The sequence below is a fragment of the Truncatella angustata genome, assembly GCF_020726525.1.
Source record: "Truncatella angustata strain MPI-SDFR-AT-0073 chromosome Unknown BKA67scaffold_1, whole genome shotgun sequence".
Lineage (NCBI taxonomy): Eukaryota > Fungi > Ascomycota > Sordariomycetes > Amphisphaeriales > Sporocadaceae > Truncatella > Truncatella angustata.
The window spans coordinates 5,799,655-5,816,746 of NW_025763381.1; the positions used below are offsets into that span (position 1 = coordinate 5,799,655).

The 17,092-nt window shown below is 48.5% G+C and overlaps 3 protein-coding genes across 3 annotated transcripts; 1 reads left to right on the forward strand and 2 right to left on the reverse strand.

The window, feature by feature from the left end:
- Positions 1 to 2,507: 2,507 nt before the first annotated feature.
- Positions 2,508 to 4,802, reverse strand: BKA67DRAFT_61158 (uncharacterized protein). Its single transcript, XM_046105397.1, has 3 exons — positions 4,237 to 4,802; positions 4,101 to 4,168; positions 2,508 to 4,039 (listed from the first exon to the last, which is right to left on the reverse strand). Exons 1-3 carry the CDS (start codon positions 4,488 to 4,490, stop codon positions 2,658 to 2,660), a joined length of 1,704 nt encoding a protein of 567 aa, XP_045964779.1. The 5' UTR covers positions 4,491 to 4,802; the 3' UTR covers positions 2,508 to 2,657.
- Positions 4,803 to 5,377: 575 nt separating this feature from the next.
- Positions 5,378 to 7,116, reverse strand: BKA67DRAFT_667579 (uncharacterized protein). Its single transcript, XM_046108618.1, has 3 exons — positions 6,552 to 7,116; positions 5,950 to 6,076; positions 5,378 to 5,798 (listed from the first exon to the last, which is right to left on the reverse strand). The coding sequence occupies exons 1-3, from the start codon at positions 6,664 to 6,666 to the stop codon at positions 5,393 to 5,395; spliced, it is 648 nt and encodes a 215-aa protein (XP_045964780.1). The 5' UTR covers positions 6,667 to 7,116; the 3' UTR covers positions 5,378 to 5,392.
- A 5,823-nt stretch (positions 7,117 to 12,939) lies between these two features.
- On the forward strand, positions 12,940 to 16,202 carry BKA67DRAFT_61261 (DNA polymerase phi-domain-containing protein). The gene is made up of 2 exons (XM_046105399.1): positions 12,940 to 14,029; positions 14,081 to 16,202. Exons 1-2 carry the CDS (start codon positions 12,997 to 12,999, stop codon positions 16,054 to 16,056), a joined length of 3,009 nt encoding a protein of 1,002 aa, XP_045964781.1. The 5' UTR covers positions 12,940 to 12,996; the 3' UTR covers positions 16,057 to 16,202.
- The last annotated feature ends 890 nt before the right edge of the window (positions 16,203 to 17,092 follow it).

Consider the following 17,092-nt stretch of genomic DNA (forward strand, 5'->3'; position numbering starts at 1 on the left):
CCATTTACACAATCCGGATTCTAATCGAGAGTCGGCAAGGATCTATTGACATGGTCAACCTCTAGATCCCAAAACCACACATGCAATACATGAGCGTTGAGCCCGCTAATAGACTTGGACAGCTGCCACCCGGTATTTTGCCACGTAATGACAAGGAATAATCACAAGTGCTTGTGCATTCGGGGTTTTCTGCTAGCTCAACGTCAGCGCCTCGGAGACATCCGATGCGCCTGGACAGCGATTACATTATCCTGCTACTGAAATTCGCGGAAGTAAAATTTTCGTACGCCTAAGATCAATAGCCATGAACGTGAGCGTATACAGACACCAATACATCATACTTACGGAGCCATGCCACATAGCGTCCCCTCGACTTACGACTATGGTGTATATGTCACAGAGCCTAGCCAGTGCATCGAAGGCACATTGCACGATAAAGGAACAAGTCACGCCGTGCTCAATGGGTAGCCTTAATCGAAAATCAAGTTTTCAGTATGCATTCCCCAGGGATAGCGTATTTCCTAGAAGCAGTCTCCTTTCGAGCTCGTAAAGACGATACAATCCTCGACTTGGAAGAAGTAAATCGTCTTTGGAGTTCAGGTAATATTTTAATGGTAACCAACCATGTAACCCATTGATATACTACACGCCCGGAAGGCGCAATCAATAGGTGGTTGCGCGATTTTTGACGCATGTTGCGTCATTGGAGCTGACTATAGCCTGGCTCCGCCAGATTTACCCAATCACAAGCTCTGGTTTCCTGCATCAACCTCAACATCGAAACTCGAGTGTAGTCAACTCCTAGACTAAGTATGGCTGAGATTGAAACAAGCGATATGATCCAGTCATGAAGCAATACACTGTCGTGGGGGCCACCAAGCAACTAGCTTCTCCAGCTCGCCGTGCAAGTCCCGCTACCATCAACCCGGGGGGACTCGGCCCCGCAGATCAGGACGGTCCCGTTGGTCACTCCACTTAATAAGCTATCGGGGCTTGCTTCGTTGTGACGTCGCGGCGGCAACTAATAATATAGCCGCCACCAGTAGCGGCCACCTTTCTGCTCTTGAATGTGGTACAGCCTAGGAGAGGATGTACATATGCACCCACACGCTGGCAGCGACACTTGTTGTCATGCTAGGAAGCTTTGTGCTGTTACTTTGGAGGTCCATTGTGCACGAAGCTGTCTCTGGCAGGTTCATACTGGGTGCAGGCATTGCAACGGTGCTGGAGCCAGCTGGTAGCATTGTTCACTTACCGGGGTGTAGCTACTGGCCGCGATCAGTAACGTGGGAGTTGGCATATCTCATCCTCATCTGGACAAGGCCTTCTACGCTTGGAGTGCTTGTCATCTGCCTAGCTAACGTCAGTGAACCAAAACTACAATAAAAATTACTATGCGAACAAGCGCAGGGCTATGTGCATGATCAAAAGCTGAGACGTGAGACTGGGCACACAAAGAACACATCAAGGGTTTGTTTAGAGTCAGCATTCTCGTTACTAACTAGTTACACTTTCTAGGTACTAGTCAGCTAGGCCGGGGCGCATTTTGATCGTCCTATTGCCTTTGGAGAAATGCCTTGATGCATAATGGCATGAAAGCCTCAGGCCTGCCAGTGGTCCCAGTCTCCAATCGGTATGTAGAGGAGACGAGGTAATAAATCAATGTATAAAATGGCAGCAGGACAGAAGGAACAAACGAATGTCTTCTTCCCTCACCTGGAACAGACTTCTCAAAAAGAGAGTATGTGTGACATGGGAAAAACAAAAACAACCCCTATAGCACTTCAGCATGCTCCTGTGAATTTTTGTCACAAAGACGGAGCTCTATTGGTGATTGTTTTCATCCTCCAGTAATCTCCATTTATGAATCCCACGTATTGATGTGGGTCTGTTGCAAAGTCGCTTCTGTTGTGGTGAAATGCATTCTCTCGATTGAGCTCTTTCTCACTTTGCTGTTTTCTGTCTCCTACAGCGGTAGCCAAGGTAACTCCAAAGGAAAAGCAACAAGTTCCGTATGGAAAAGCGATGTTTAGAGTTCAGTCTCGTGGAGTATTTTTTGTTTGGGGGGGGGGGTGGTAGTATGTCAGATACAAGGAAATTCGTGTTGTTGGTAGGAATGGCATCGGTGGAATCGTCCGATGAGTATGTTCGTACATATAGTCTTCATTGTGAGTGAGCCATTGGGTCGGTGGCCCACAGTCGTCGATATCGTAATATGGTTTTCCGCAGCAGGAAAAAGTCCATGCGTATCTCTCATGGCGAGAGGAGTGTTTGGGTGTAGGTCAGTGGCCCGATCCACATCAAATATGGTGTTCCAGTGTAAAAATAAATTAACAAAAAGAAAAAGGCCGAAGTGAAAGAAAAGGTCGGCATGCCTTGGAATAGAGAAGAATGAACTGATGGCGCCAGCGAGCAGATAAATCAGATGCCGGATCCAACGAAGCTCTAAGCAATGTAGTTGATCAGATGCTATGCCAATGCGACCGTCTAATGCCGGAGAAGTTGGGTATAATTAGATGTAAAAGTGCAAAACTTGCAAGCCGGATAGGGCAGATTTTCACAGGTGTGAGCGCACCAAGGATTAGCAGGGTGTGATGCACTGACTACCTCAGTAGTCAGGAAGACAATCTTCAACCGATTTGAGTCTGAAGCAGCAATCAGTACGACGCCATTCGACGCGTCTGCGATCGATCGGCGCCAAGGATCGGCGAATTGCCGATCATCAAGACGGGAGACTCTTGCAAGCTGTTTCTGCACGGGGCAGTTGGGGAAGCATCAACCATGGATTCACGTGCACCAAACGCAAAAGTCTTTGCTCGGTTCAGGCCCTTCCGCTTTTGTTGAAGCTTACCCATTTCGCGCTCACAGGTGGCAATGTGCTCCTGATCATTCATTTCCACGTATGATTGAGGGTAGCATCTACCAGGATACTGTGTGAAGAACTCACTGTACCCACCGTCCACGATGTAGACATCAGGATAAGTCAGCTTGGGGTAGAACTCTGCATTGACAGTTCTATCTTGCGAGCGTACGTGTCGAGCCATCATGGGCGCGCGGTGTACCGAGTACTCGCAGTGGAATATCAGCAAGACTTTGCCATCCATTGGAGTGTCAAACAGATGGCGTGCCAGGAGCTCCTTGTCGTTGTAATTGATTGCGCCGTCAATATGGCCTCCATCGTACTCGTACTCAAAGCGACAGTCAATAACAATACGCTGAGTATACTGTTCCTCAAACTTGCCGTTCAAAACGTCCAAGAAGGTCTCCTGCGAGATACGAGGAATAGTATCATTCTCACCTTCAGGCAAGAAATGAGGGAGGATGGGTTCATGGACATCCTCAATGTCCATGACAGCCTGGAGACCGCTTTGGGGGACAGGATCGGCTGTCTTGGCTCTGACAACTTCGACAGGGTTCTCGAACATGCTCAATGATCGTCTATATTGACGACGTGGGCGCTGGAAGGGATTTGAGGGCCGTCGGGTATGGGCGTTGATGGGAGAACTGCCGCCAAGCTCTCTTCTACCACTAAGACTGGCAAACTGAGGCTTAGGACGGAAGGACCCAGGGCCATTCGACGAGGGGCTGTTGGCACTCTGAGGCCTCTTCTCCTGCGGAGGAGAGTCTGCAAAGCATTCGCCCAGGGATAACGCCGAGGCAGTGCTAAGGCGAGACTCGGAGCCGAACCTAAAGTTGGGAAACTGGGCTTCGGGATGTAGCCGGTTTGCCAGCGAATTAGTCGAATACCCCTTTGTGCGAGTCAAAGAAGGCCGGCGAAGCCCGACACGTCTCCGGCTGTCAGGTCTTGGGGGCTCGAGAGACTGTTGGCGCACCATGGCAACAGGAGATTCCAGCATCATAGAGTCGTCATCGTCGTCGTCGTCGTCGTCTTGAGGAAGCTCGCCTGGTGTTGGAGAAGTGATCTCAATGAAACCATTGAACGGTTCCTTGTGAGGCAATGGAGAAATGTCCATCATGTCGCCGACGTCCACGGGTACGGGTGAAGAGGATGCCGGCAGGGGAGGCGTCGTGACATAGTCTGTTCCAGGTTCGAGTCAGTTCTCCAAGATCTTCCCTAGTGGTAAGTGACTTGATCCTACCTCGGCTATCCATGTTTCCTAGCATGTTTGAGGTGAAGAGGGCTCGACGAGGAGTCGGGAACCGTGGGCTGAATGGTTCGTGTAAGTCAGTATGAACAGGCATAAGACGGGGGTTTTCATGTATGTAGAGACTCACCTAGCTTCATTGTCTATCCTGAAGTTCTGGGACAGGTCTGCAGCAAGACTGGCAGTAGGGGAGCAGCCACGGACGGACTTGACGTCGAAGTAGCCCGGTTTCGATCTCTGCAGCTGCTCGCGGATATTGAAGGTACCTGACCCGAACGATTTGCTAGCACTGAATTGAGCATGCGATCGATATATGTCAGCAGTTGAGCCCCATGTAGGGGGAGGTGCCGGGTGCATGGCAGCAAGGGGTGAGGAAGCGTCCATGGCGAGGGTGCTTTCTAGGCGATTGGAGTGTACAGATCTCGTTGAATGGATGGAGGGACTGGAAACTCTAGAAATCTCGGGAGGTTATATGATGATAACCGTACTTCTCAAATGCCTGTTGGGGGAAGCAGTCGATCATGTATCTAAGTACAGGTGGTGGGTAGTACGTCGTCACAATCAATGGATGCTTCCTGCTTGTCGAGGGTGTTATATCGAGGACTGAAGTGATCCAGCAACCGGCAGTGCTCTTTCTGTTTTCTTCTGTCCTTCTTTGGCTCTCTCTTCTCTATCTCTTGATGGGAGGCGACGTTGCAACCTTTTGTCTTTCCAAGCCGACCAACAGAAGTGTTGAATTCAGAGAGACCCTTGTGTTCAAGCAGATACTGAGTTAACAGATCCGCGAGTCAAAGGTCGAGGTGAAAATTTGAAAACTGGTGACGGGGCCGTTTCAAAAGGGATCGTGCAGTTGACCAAGTAACGACGACGCTTTGGTGGTGGAGGGCAACCGGACGGAGGTTTTTGCAGTGCCGCGGGGTGGTCGGCCACGAAAAAGAGGATTAACGCAACTATTTGGTTTTGATTATGCAAATAGTTGCAATTAGCTAGGGGTGGTTTGATTAATTAATGAATGGCCAAGTTATAAGACTGCTTTATTCCCTTGTTTTTTGTGCAAAGGGAAGTTGCGAGTCAAGTCAATTCGTCCGAGGATGGCGAGGATTCTCGTTCAAGGTCAGGGTCGGCCTTGTAAGTGGTAGCGGTGCTCCAGCGTGGTGTGGTCCTAAGGTACGGTACTGCAGTAGTACAGGGAGCCGAGTAATAGCGGTCGTTGTAAGTCTTCTGAGTCGCTTTCCCACATGGAACACCACAGAGTAGCTCAGCTGGTTGCGTCCAATGATCAGAGCTCAAGTCCCAGCACGTCGCCCGCATTCGGTAACCCGGACACTGCACTTATACGAAGACTCGACTCTTTCAATTGCCCGAGGGGGATCTGCTCGTTCGCTCTCCTGTAGTCTGGTGTCAGACACGCTACTGCACCGGTGAACGTGTGCTGGTTGTCGGAGGAAAACGACTACGGCAATGGGATGAAGTGTCGGGTACTTCAAGGCCGGATAGAGAGCAGGAAGGAAGCAGTCCTCGAATTGGTGGGTGAAGGTGCCTTTTGTTCGGCGACCCAAGGTGAGGGTGTGCACGCCTGCAACTACGCCTGCAACTAGAAACCCAGAAACCCGCTGGGCCCAGCTGCTGGCGTTGTCATGGGCAATTTGGTGTGGGATGGTTGTCCCTGGCTCGCTGCAACTAGGATGTGACCTACAGCTTTTAGCGTGTCTTCAACCGCTGTCTGTTACAGGGGTTATTGCGTCCACAGCTTGCTTTGGGGCCATGCTAAGCGCTAGGCATAGTGCACAGCGTCCAACACTAGTGGGGTTTCTCGCACGCTGGTTACATCATATTCGCTAACTTCCAGGCGGACAAAACCTGTATTTCGCTACCACCACAGCTGGAGAATGCCCAGAGGGGATCCCTAGGCCATCCTTTGTGCCCCGAGGGTGCCCCCGGGGTCCTCTGTTCAGAGGGCGTCCCCATACCTAGACACGCTAGAACCAAGGCTCACAGTGACTCGCTGGGGCTGACTGCTCCAATTTTCAAGGAACCAAACTTATGTATGTTCTACTCCATGTTCTGCATCAGTGCATCCCGGGGTCACAGCTGCACAAGCCCATCTTAGCGGGCAGCACATATCCCAATCGTGTCAACAATCAAATGCAAGCGACTTGCACTCGCCGAGTTATGCTGGTCTGTTGTCATCGAGCCTCATTGTGGGTTATTCTCAACAAGATCCTTTCGAAATTCAAACTTTGGGAGCAGCTCGATCGCTAAGACGGAGGCCCACGGTCAAGTCTTTCGGGTCCTCCTTCAAAGAAAGCAGGAACATAATCACCGAGGCCCCAAGCTTTAGGTTGTAAAATTAGCAACACTTCTTATGAAAATGTACCATTCCAAAGATGATCAGAATTAGATCAGCAGCAACAGTGTTGTAAATGTTAAATTGGCAGTACTCACTATTGTGTCCAGATTTAGAAATTGGGCTTCCGACTGAGTTCAACGTTTGCCCATCTTCAACCATCGACTCGGCATTGGTTCTGTTGTGCCCTGCATTAACCTGAACCACGGCCATGGTTCAGCAAGGGGCATACACTTATGCCCATTGATACTTTTTACTTCCACTTCATTGTACCTTTTGATCTCCTGGTCTTGCTAGGAGAGGTATGTGCTTATGCACGCTCCGAACAAAGCATCAATGTCGGCCGATCGCAAAGCTATTGAGCCTCTGAGGGCATGCTTAAGATATCCATGTCTTCCTCTTCTGGAAAGACCCCAGTCGCTTCTGGGCCGTCCGTCTGGCATCCCAGCTGTATCCTAGCGCCAGCGAGAGTTCAGCACCTGAGACCTCGACTGAGAATAGCCCTTCCGCAAGCGATTCACTCAACTTGTCAGAAAGCTTGGGTCAGCAAATGTGTGTGTTGAGATATCGCGCAAAGCCCTTAATTCGGGTATCCGACTGCAGCACGCTGGCTAGATGAAGAATACAACACACTTCCAAGCGCCATGGGAAATGCCAAGAGTTGTACATCCAACCAATGACCTCTGGCGCCTTGACGAGACTACATAGTATGTATTTTCACGTTTGCAGCAACGGCTGATCAAAACCATCTGCGGCTTCGGCTCACACATTAACGCTGCTGCAATGGAAGGTTAGACCTGCCTGCCTGTCCCACAAAGTGATGTTCTTCAAGAACAGGCAGATTTATAGCGTTTATTCTCCAGACAAAAACATCCATCATGCACGTGTTCAAACGCAATTGCTCTTTGTCTTGCGCACGTCCTGCGATACAGTCACCAACAAATTCAGGGTCTCGGACTGGTCCAGAGCTCTTTCGCAAATTACAAGTCGCAACCTCGCGCACCCAGTGGCTTGCTGGGTTGCGGGGACATTTGGAGGAGCTATGACAATTAGCAAACTGCCGTGCTTCATCGTCGCTCCGCATGCTACCTCGATCTCTTGAGACGAGAGTTCCCTATGGGCTTCGGTTTCGAAACTGGGGAAACATTCCTTCGAAATGCGTTAAGCACTAGTAACAAGCTCTATACGGCGCGGAGCTGTTTCGGAGTAATGAGCATCTCGATTCTCAGTCGAGCTCAACCGAGCGAGCAACTTGCTCTTGGTTGCCCTGTGAATAAGCATCACCCCGGCAGCTATTGCAGGTGGGATGGGATCATGCATGACGATGCTAGCGGTGCCCCCGCTTCCTTGCTGTTCATATGATAGGTTGCGATAGCTGCGGAGAGCCGCGCCAGCTGAGAGAAACGACAGAAATCTCACTCATTCCGAGACGCGCCGTTGCTGCTTACTTGTGGTTACCATGACCAACAGTTCCAGTTCTACGGCATCTCAGAGTGGTTGCATTGCCGTGCGCCCGCAAGTCCCGTTCAGTAGCACCCAAAACTAGCTGTGCTTTCTGCCACGGCGGGACTACCATAATGTATCCCACAATATTAGCAATCGTCGTGTTTGCCCTGGATGGTTTGTTTTGAAAGAACAGGAGAAAAAGAATAGTGCCTTGTGCATTGTGCAATCTTGCAATGGCGGATAACACAGAGCCTCAAGATGGCGTGTCTATCTATGATTGGAAGAAACAAGCGCGTGTATCCATTACGCAAATTTGTCTATTGAATCTAATGGCAGCAGGTGCCAGCAGCGACACCCGAGCCTCATCAGAAGGAAATCTGTAAGTATCTTTGAATACCCTGTCGCAATAGTTGCGAGGGTTAAGCACAATCAAAATGGATAAAACAGTGGGCTGTGTGTATGAGCCTATGTGGACATCAGCCTCACACCAAGTCTCAACGTTGTTGTGCAACGACCAACAAAGAGCCAGTGCTGTTCTGGAAGCTCTCTACGGAATACGGCCACCAAAACTTAGTTCTAAAGAGCCAATGTGGAGGGTTGTGAGAAGGTTCGATGCTCCAACCAAAGCTTCGATCTCCCGAACCATGAACCGACGTCATTGCTGAGTTTAACAGTCTCGATCCCATCGCTATGCGATTGAAGTGGAATGTTTGGCTCGTCCATACCATGGTCGCGAGAGCATACTCTACTGTCATTGCCCCGTAAAGATGGGTAACCAGTCCAGATTGACTCTTGGGCAATTGAAAGATCTTCCGACAGGATCCTCTTTGCAGGAGCTGGCGAAATAGCATGTATTCAGCAGGTGGCAGTTCTCACATCGAGATATCGGATTCGAGATTTCTTACGTTTGCGTTGTTTACTAGCATAAACTTTGTTTACTTTTTGTGGAAATACTTGTTGCTGTTTGGGCTCTGAAGAGCTTCACCTTTGATAGCTGTCTCAGGTCGAATCTGACCGCCTCTTCGGCGCTCCAATCAATGCACACAGATGACCTGCATGAGGAAGAAGCAAGAGAAAGATCAGATGAGATCCGGGAAACAACCAATGAGAAACCCAAGCTCTGCAATGAACCGCTGTCGCAAGAAAGTCAGATCTACTCTCGCCGGTGCGGCGCACCCGGAGGGTGAATCGGCGCGTGTTCAGCTGGGCTGATGCACACCCTGGATTTCCCCTCTCGGCCTGATTTCTCCCAGGCTACGCCGCATACTTCAATGACAGCGGCAACGGCGTCTTCAATAATGCGATTTCTTGCATGTTAATGGCTTGCCTCATGTGTTCCAATTGACCCGATCCAAGCTGACAGGACACAAGCCGTCCGAGCCATTCGCAAACCTGGATTGTGACGAAAACGCTAGCTCCTGCATGTCTTCGTTTGATAAGCGCAAGGGCCTAACAGCATGTTGCATGGAGGCACCGTTCATGGGGAAGCTCCTTCGTCCTGCAGCTGAAAAGCGGCTAATGAGGGGTAAGAACATTATCTGCCTCCTGAGTAAACAAACCCAAGTACGCGTGGAACTGTAAACATTGAGCTTTGAGCGCTGCAGCTACCCTAGTCAAGTCGCGAGATCACGGGATACGTGCGTGCTAAGCCCTGGTGGGCTATCGAGCTTTTCTTGCTTGGCCATGCAGCTCTCGGCTAACCTTATCATACCCACAGCATGCGTCTCACATCAGCGAAATATTTAGACGAAGCAACGCGGGCTTTGGACCCTGGCAGAAGGATGGGTTCCAATACAATTACATATTAGCTGCTCACTTTTGATTATAGTGCATATACAACTTGCTGACCTGGTCCGAAGACCATGGTCGTCACGGTGGGAGGACGAATATACATATAAAACTAGCCCTCGGCTTAAACCGGGCGTCCTCAAACAACCGCTACGGAGACGTTGACAAAAACCAAGCTCCATGGCGCACTGTCCAGTAGTTTTGGCAAACAACCGGTTTCAGGAGCGGACAAGGCTGCGTACTGGAGTAGAGAAGTTTGCTTGTCTTTGGATAGTACCGGCACATTCCTGTCGATTGCACATTCTCACAAGTCGTCAGCGTGCTTGTACGAATCCACTGCTATTTCGGGATCAGCATTGTTCGAATCATCGAGCTGGTTTTGGTGCGCTAAGCAGAGCATATCTTTCTATTGGCCAAAAAGCTTGGGTGACATTGCAATCATGCAAACTGGCTGTCCTCTAAAGAACTCAATGTTCTTTGGAACTCACGATCACTCCTTAGGATTCACAGCGTACAATACGTATTCTAGTGACGGCAGATACCGGCGACCCTGGATCGCTTGGTGGAACTAAAGGTCGGCTGTGCAGAGACAAGCATCCGGTGAAAATATGTATTGATCTTGCCCGCTGGGCAACACAGCCCTATCTGTCCGCTTTCAGTTCAATCACGATCATTGCAGCCGTATATAATATTAATTAAAACAGGGTTCTCACGAGCCTGTATGCATGGGTCTGGACCTGTTGTGGCCGGCTTGCAAGGAACCATCGCGAAGTGGCAATATATCGAACGAAGGACAGGTAATGCTCCACTGTCCAATAGACCACCTGTTCGCAGGCCCTACAACGCATATTGACGACGGAGGTTTCTTTCTTTCTTTCTTTCTTTCTTTCTTTCTTTCTTTCTTTCTTTCTTTCTTTCTTTCTTTGCTTCCTACCCTCTTTCCTCAAGCGGCTTTTACAATCAGCACGTATCGTATTTCGGTGTCCGCGGTTGTGGAATATCTTCGTTTCGCTTTCGCTTGCGCTCGCGTGTAAGAAAGACTTGAACTAAAACAGCCCTTTCCACGCGTCTATAACCAAATCTCTGTCTGCCACTTATATTTTGGGTCTACTTGAATGATGATGCGTTTGTTCATGGCCACATCTGCCACTGGATGCGGGATCCTCCTGTCCGCGCATTAAAAGTTTGAGTCGCTAGGAGTGAAATTACCAGTTGAGCGAGTGCTTACCCGGGATGATTGGTGTTGTAAGCTGAATTAAAACGTAATTTTATCCTGTGTCGTTGAAGGACTCGTTAGCCATGTATTGCCTGCTCTTCAGGGTATTATATGTGGCACGCGTCGTGTTCGCGTCAAATAAGGTTGAGATCTCTAGACGAGTGAGACATGGAATTAACCTTTTCGAACAATGTAGATCGAATAACGTGCTGTAGCGATTCACTTCTACCTATGGTATTCGTTATAATATTACCTCCTTTTGAAGCAAGCGATTGAAGCACGCGGCACGCCCGTGGGTTGCTCTCGGGTGAGCACATGTTGCGCATTTCGGTTTTGCAATACCTTCGGAAGACTGTTGGATATACTGCTTCTAGTTCTTATCGGATACTGAATGAATACAAGTTAGTTAAGTGAAGCTTAGTGTTGTTAAATTGTAGGAATTGAATGAGGTCTTAGGTGATTATGATTACGGATTTGACACTTAGTCAGGGTTTTGAATCTTGCTTGTGCACAATGATAGCCCGTATGTACCGAAAGCGGTTATATTGCAGCAGCAAGTTCAACGCTGAAGGCTAAGCTTGTCTGCTTTGAGCCTTGTCCATACATTATATTGCCATTTCTAGCATGACTGCAGTAACCATGAACCGAAGTGAGGAGAGAGCAAGATGTGCCTCATTACTCAATCTTATTTCTAGAAAGACTAACGCTTACTAGAAGTGGCGAACGTTGAGCCGGAAGTTAATGTTATTTGTACTTATTGTTGTAACAAGGTTGACGGGGTCTTCAAAGGGGTAGCGGCCGAGACTTGGAGCGTGCCTGACATTAAACTCTGATTGAGCAGAGACGTGGTTCCATCATGACTGTCGAAGAAGGTCCGGATCACTACTAGGTATTCACTATGGTGAATTCCGAACTTGAGCTAGTTTTGTCAGCCATTGTAATGCCTCACCCAGTCAGTAAGGGGCAATACTGACTTATATTATAACAGTTTTGCAGTGGCAATTATGTTACACACTTCCACAACTGCTCTGGCAGTAATCAACGCTTAATAGAATTCCCACCTCTTCCATCTATAGCTTTGAATTTCGACATGTTGTAGACAGAGGTTGGCAAACAATTTGAGTTTTATCATCGGCGATAGGCGCATAGCTTATTGCCTGTTTCGGGAAATACTCCCTAAATAACACTGGCCAAGCAAGCCATGGCAACGTGTAGGTACCTAATGCTACTGATCCAGGTATTCCGGCGAAATCAAAAGTAATCGCAGGCGAAATCTACTTTGGTACGATTAAGCTACTCATGACCCTAGACACTGGCTATGGGGGGTGGGGGGGAGACGGTTTCATGAGGCTCAACCGCTTGTCACATATAAGGTTGTTTCTAGAACAATAAGGCACAATTATGTTATTTGATCTGAGCCCAAACTTAAGACCTGCATGAGAACAAGTGACCCAACCCCGGTAGTAGCTCAAGCGAATATGCTTATCACAGGGTCGGACTACCGGTACCCAAGTGCGGATTAAAGCAAAATCGCACTGATCGTCTCCAATCTAATCCGGGATTTCTGTTTCCATGAAATTTAAGTATGATGCAAAGCTAGCTCGAGAAGGGAATAACGAAGTGATTACCGAGCCGACCAAGGCACAGTGAATCCGGGTCAGTTGTTCCTCACGGAAACAACTGAACCATAGAAGCTACATGTAATTTCTCCCGCTGTTCAAGGAAAGTAACGGGTGTGTGATATCAGCTAGGCTTCCGAGGGTTCGTTGCAAAAGCGACTATTCGATTCTACGGTGTTACTCATACAATGGCCGGCTTAATCGATCTAGACTAATAACAATGTAGGGAGCTCAATACTAATATGTGGTATGGGTCCATAGCGAGGTTTGGAGCCGCTAGACTAGCCATGAGCTTGCACCTAACTCAGCTAGCATCAGGCAATGCACGTCCACGAGCCCCACCCTGCTAACCACTTTTCGATTTCTGCCGAGCGGTGATTGGCGGCAGTACCCATGAATCTCGAAAAAAAGTTGAAGCACCAGAAGGCCATAAGTGAACACAACGAACTACAACATCGCCAATTAATTCTCAACATGGGCGGAAAAAGAAAGCGCGGTGCTAAAGCCAACATTAGCGGTAATCAGCCGTCGCGCAAGAAAGCTAAGAATGGCGACGTTGTGGCTGTTGTTGCACCTCAAGACCTAGAACTCGACAAGTCAGCTTTTCCCGAGAAGCTGGATGTTGAGAACCGCAAGCGGGAGGCCAGAATTTACGACCTTCTCGGAAGTTTCGATAGCACGGAACATATTGCGGCCGCTGACGCAGCCATTACCGGCCTACTAAGCAGCGAAGAGCCCGCTTTGAAAAGGCATCTGGAATATCGTCTCTTTCGTGGGCTTGCCAGTTCCCGAAACGCCGCCAGGATTGGCTATAGTCTCGTCCTGACTGAAATCCTCGGCCAGCTCTTCGGCAAAGAGAAGCTTGCTGAATCCAAGTATCCCGGTTTAACATTCGACAACGTCTTGAGCATTTTGCTGGAGAAAACCCAACCAAGTGGTGGTATTTCAGGTCCAGAGGAGCGCGATCACTATTTTGGGCAGCTCTTCGGACTCAAGTCTTTTGTTGAGGCGAAAATCCTCTTTGGCGAAGACAACTCGAGATGGCAAACTGTCCTAGATCTGCTACTGAAACTAGCTGACAAGAAGGTGTGGATGAAATCACACACCGCGTGGGTGATTGTCCAAGCTTTGCCGCAAATGGGCCAGGAAAGGGCTGGAGAACTGCTAAAGAAGTTGGCCGACGCTGGATGGGGCAAAACAGCGGAAGGTGTGGGTATTTGGATTCAGGTTGCACGAATTTATCCGAAGCTTAAGGTGCCTAGCAAGCCCTGGGCCGATCCATTGGCGACAAAGAGTATACCTGAATTGGCCAATGTCCTGAAGGAAAACGTGAAGCAGGACACCGGCGACAAAGACGTCCCGAAGTCAAAGGTTGCAACAAGTAGCTGGAATTCGCAGCTTCACTTCGTCTGGGATATTATTTTGGCATATTTCACCGCACAAACCGAGACGGCTAAAGGAATTGATTCTGAGCGATTCACACTTTTCTGGAATACCGTTGTTGATGGTAGGTTCTGTGACAAACCGTCACGTTGTACATTGTACTAACAAATTGCAGATGGGCTATTCTCGAAGAATGCTTCAGAACAACAGAAGTATCGTGGCTTCATGATATTTCAGAAGTTCCTAGGAGGTCTTGCGGCAATCAAGAACGCAACACTGGTCAAAGAGCTGTTCTCAAGAAATCTGATGAAGTGCTTGATCAACCAGGCAGCGAAAGAGGATCGTTATCTCCACCTAGCTGCGAACAAGTCGCTCAAGACCATAGAGGATGTCGTGGAGGTAGAACCCACTTTCCTCCTGCCTGTTCTAGCTCAACTTCTCGGCAAGAACGGGGCATATGATTTTGATCAAAGGACGAAGTCAAAAACAATCGAGAAGCTTCTTCAAACGCCATTCGTTGAGGATGCTGATGCTATCTTTGCTCTTCTTCGGAACCCAGTTAAAGCGCTCAATGACGATGATGCGCCAGAGGCTGAGAGGCTGAGACGCGCATACGCCGATTACTTGGTCAAGATCTGCACATCAGACAAGCCTCTTGCTGGCGGCGACTCCAGAGAGGCAAAATCAAGGGGTAAGATCCTTGAGACTGCAATCAACCAAATGACCAGTTGTGCCTATTCCAAGAAGGATGATTCGTTCAGTCCGGAATTATCGACGAAGACAAGAGACTATTTCCGCAACCGTCTCGAGTCGGCATTTGCCAAACTCACTAAACGACAAGAAGACTACGAATATTTGTGCAATGCCGTGTTAGCCATCGATGCGACAGCTGTGCAAATGAGTGCAGAGATCGAGGCGGAGCGAAAAGCAGCGACGAAAACACTGAAAAAGCTGATCAAATCCTCTAAGTCTACCAAGAGCTCAAGCTCTTCCCTTGGCTTTGCGCTTCTCTATGCTATCACCATCTTGCAGCTATACAACGGAGACTCGGATGCACTCAACACATTGGCAGATCTAAAACAATGCTCAGAGAAGCTCAATGAGGCAGACAGTGATGCATCTGCGCTTCTCGTCGAAATTTTGTTGTCTCTTGTATCACGCCCATCTCCGATGATGCGGCAAGTTACTCAAGAAGTATTTGGTTCTTTCACGTCTCAAATGACAGCTGATGCGCTGGAACGTCTTACCGATCCCTTGACAGCTGAAGAGAACCTGAAGGGTCAGCAGGCGCTCTTCGACGCCGAGGATGAAGAAATGCTTGATGTCGCGGAAGGGTCAGATGCCAGTGAAGGTAACGAGGAAGATGAGGATGAGGAGGATGAGGAGGATGAGGATGAAGTTTCAGAGATTGGCTCTGATGTCGAATTCGTCACACTTAACGGTGCTGCTCCCGACTCAGAGGGAGAGAGCGATGATGAAAACGAGGAAGAAGAGGATGGTGATACTCAGGCATATGCTGATCTTGACGCGAAGCTTGAGGAAATTCTTGGTAGTCATCGTCTGGACAAGGACAAGGATGCTGACTCGTCGGATGATTCCGATCTATCGGATTCTGATATGATGGAGTTCGACCAGAAACTGGCGGAAGTCTTCAAGCAAAGGGCACAGAAACCCAACAAGAAGAAGAAGAACCAGGATGCCAAGGAAACTATGATCATTTTCAAACATCGGATTCTGGACTTCTTGGACTCGTATGTCAAAAAAGAAGCTCAAAACCCACTCGCATTCGAGCTACTTCTGCCGTTGTTGCAGACAATTCGGACAACATCGACAAAGGAAATCGGCAACAAAGCGATCAAAGTCATTGGTGATTTTTCGGATGCTGTCAAGAAGCAGAAGACCAAGAGCGGTGGCACCCTGGAGTTACTGCAGCAAGTCTTACAAGAAGCACCAAAGGATCAGTCACATGCATTCGCCCGTGCCGTCTCTTCGAGTGGTTTGCTAATAGCAAGTTCGATTAACGATGTGGAAAAGGTGATGGATGTGTACTACTCGAGTCTTAAGGATTGGGCACTACGCGGCGCTGCGGTGCAGACAAGCATCTTCTCAGAGTGGTTGAACTGGCTACAGGCTCATCGCAAGTCGCAATAAAGCGATTTGTTGTATACTTTGGCATAATTCAGTCACCGAGTCAGGTCGATAGCTGTTAGTAGTACATCACGAATGTTTAAGGGCAATGAGTTCAGAATTTAAATTTGATTTCGTCCCTGTTGTATTGTCTATCATAGTAAGAACATAACTTAACTCTTAAGCCCCGCGCACCCTCCAAGATCGATATATATATGTATGGCACACTTGGAAACGTAAAGGTCACGTATTACGCCTTGGCCTCGTTCGTTTAGCCTTGAAATCATGCAAAGGTTTCAGAAAGTGACCTAGTTAACGCGATTATTGAAATGAAGTTCAATCAAAGCACACGGCTCGGTTTCTTTAGCTCGGCACAGATAAAGTAGAGGTTTGAACGGTGTTGCGGAGGAAGGACACACTTGTTTCGGGCCACCGCATGCAGCACCGAATCATCCACCAAACTCAAGTCAGTAGAAAGCAGCCGATGATGTAAAAAGGCCTCAGGTCCCCCTTCCCAGGGAATTTTGGCCGCCTATTTAAAATAACAGAACATTAATAGCTGTTTCAGTCTCCTTATCGGTATCACCATAGGCCTTAGTATGAAAAGAACAGTGTCGGCTCGTCACTGAGGGGTTGCTCCACCCAGCCTCGAGAGCTTAGAGGCAAGTATAGAGAGGAAAATTATGAAACTGGGGAGGTGGAGCAAATTATTCAATAATTTGTGAGACTATAGGCACGTAATTGGCGCAATTTATCTCGTGCCAACTCCCTCTTTCGGATGACTCCACCATCTTTAGGTTAAGAAGATCTTATTTGTCCAGCCATGCCTACCTGGTCATTAGTTTGTGGTTGTAATTCGGAACTTCTCCATTGGATCACAGCTTCGGCAAACTGTGTGGGCACTTGACATGCTGGAATTTTGCTGGTATTCCATAATGGATAGGGAAACCATAACGTGAATGATTAAAAACCGTAGTAAGAAGCCGTTCACTTGCAATTCGTGGAGCGAGACCTCTTTGATAGTCTGCTTGTGGCTCTACATTTATCATAATGCCGTCTT

Coding starts and splice junctions, on each gene's coding strand:
- BKA67DRAFT_61158 (XM_046105397.1), bottom strand. CDS start 4,490: ATGGACGCTTCCTCACCCCTTGCTGCCATGCACCCGGCACCTCCCCCT. Junction 4,169..4,236: donor AGGATAGACAATGAAGCTAG/GTGAGTCTCTAC, acceptor CGAACCATTCAG/CCCACGGTTCCCGACTCCTC. Junction 4,040..4,100: donor AGGAAACATGGATAGCCGAG/GTAGGATCAAGT, acceptor AACCTGGAACAG/ACTATGTCACGACGCCTCCC.
- BKA67DRAFT_667579 (XM_046108618.1), bottom strand. CDS start 6,666: ATGGCCGTGGTTCAGGTTAATGCAGGGCACAACAGAACCAATGCCGAG. Junction 6,077..6,551: donor TTCTAAATCTGGACACAATA/GTGAGTACTGCC, acceptor TAGCGTGTCTAG/GTATGGGGACGCCCTCTGAA. Junction 5,799..5,949: donor CAGGTTTTGTCCGCCTGGAA/GTTAGCGAATAT, acceptor TAAAAGCTGTAG/GTCACATCCTAGTTGCAGCG.
- BKA67DRAFT_61261 (XM_046105399.1), top strand. CDS start 12,997: ATGGGCGGAAAAAGAAAGCGCGGTGCTAAAGCCAACATTAGCGGTAAT. Junction 14,030..14,080: donor CTGGAATACCGTTGTTGATG/GTAGGTTCTGTG, acceptor AACAAATTGCAG/ATGGGCTATTCTCGAAGAAT.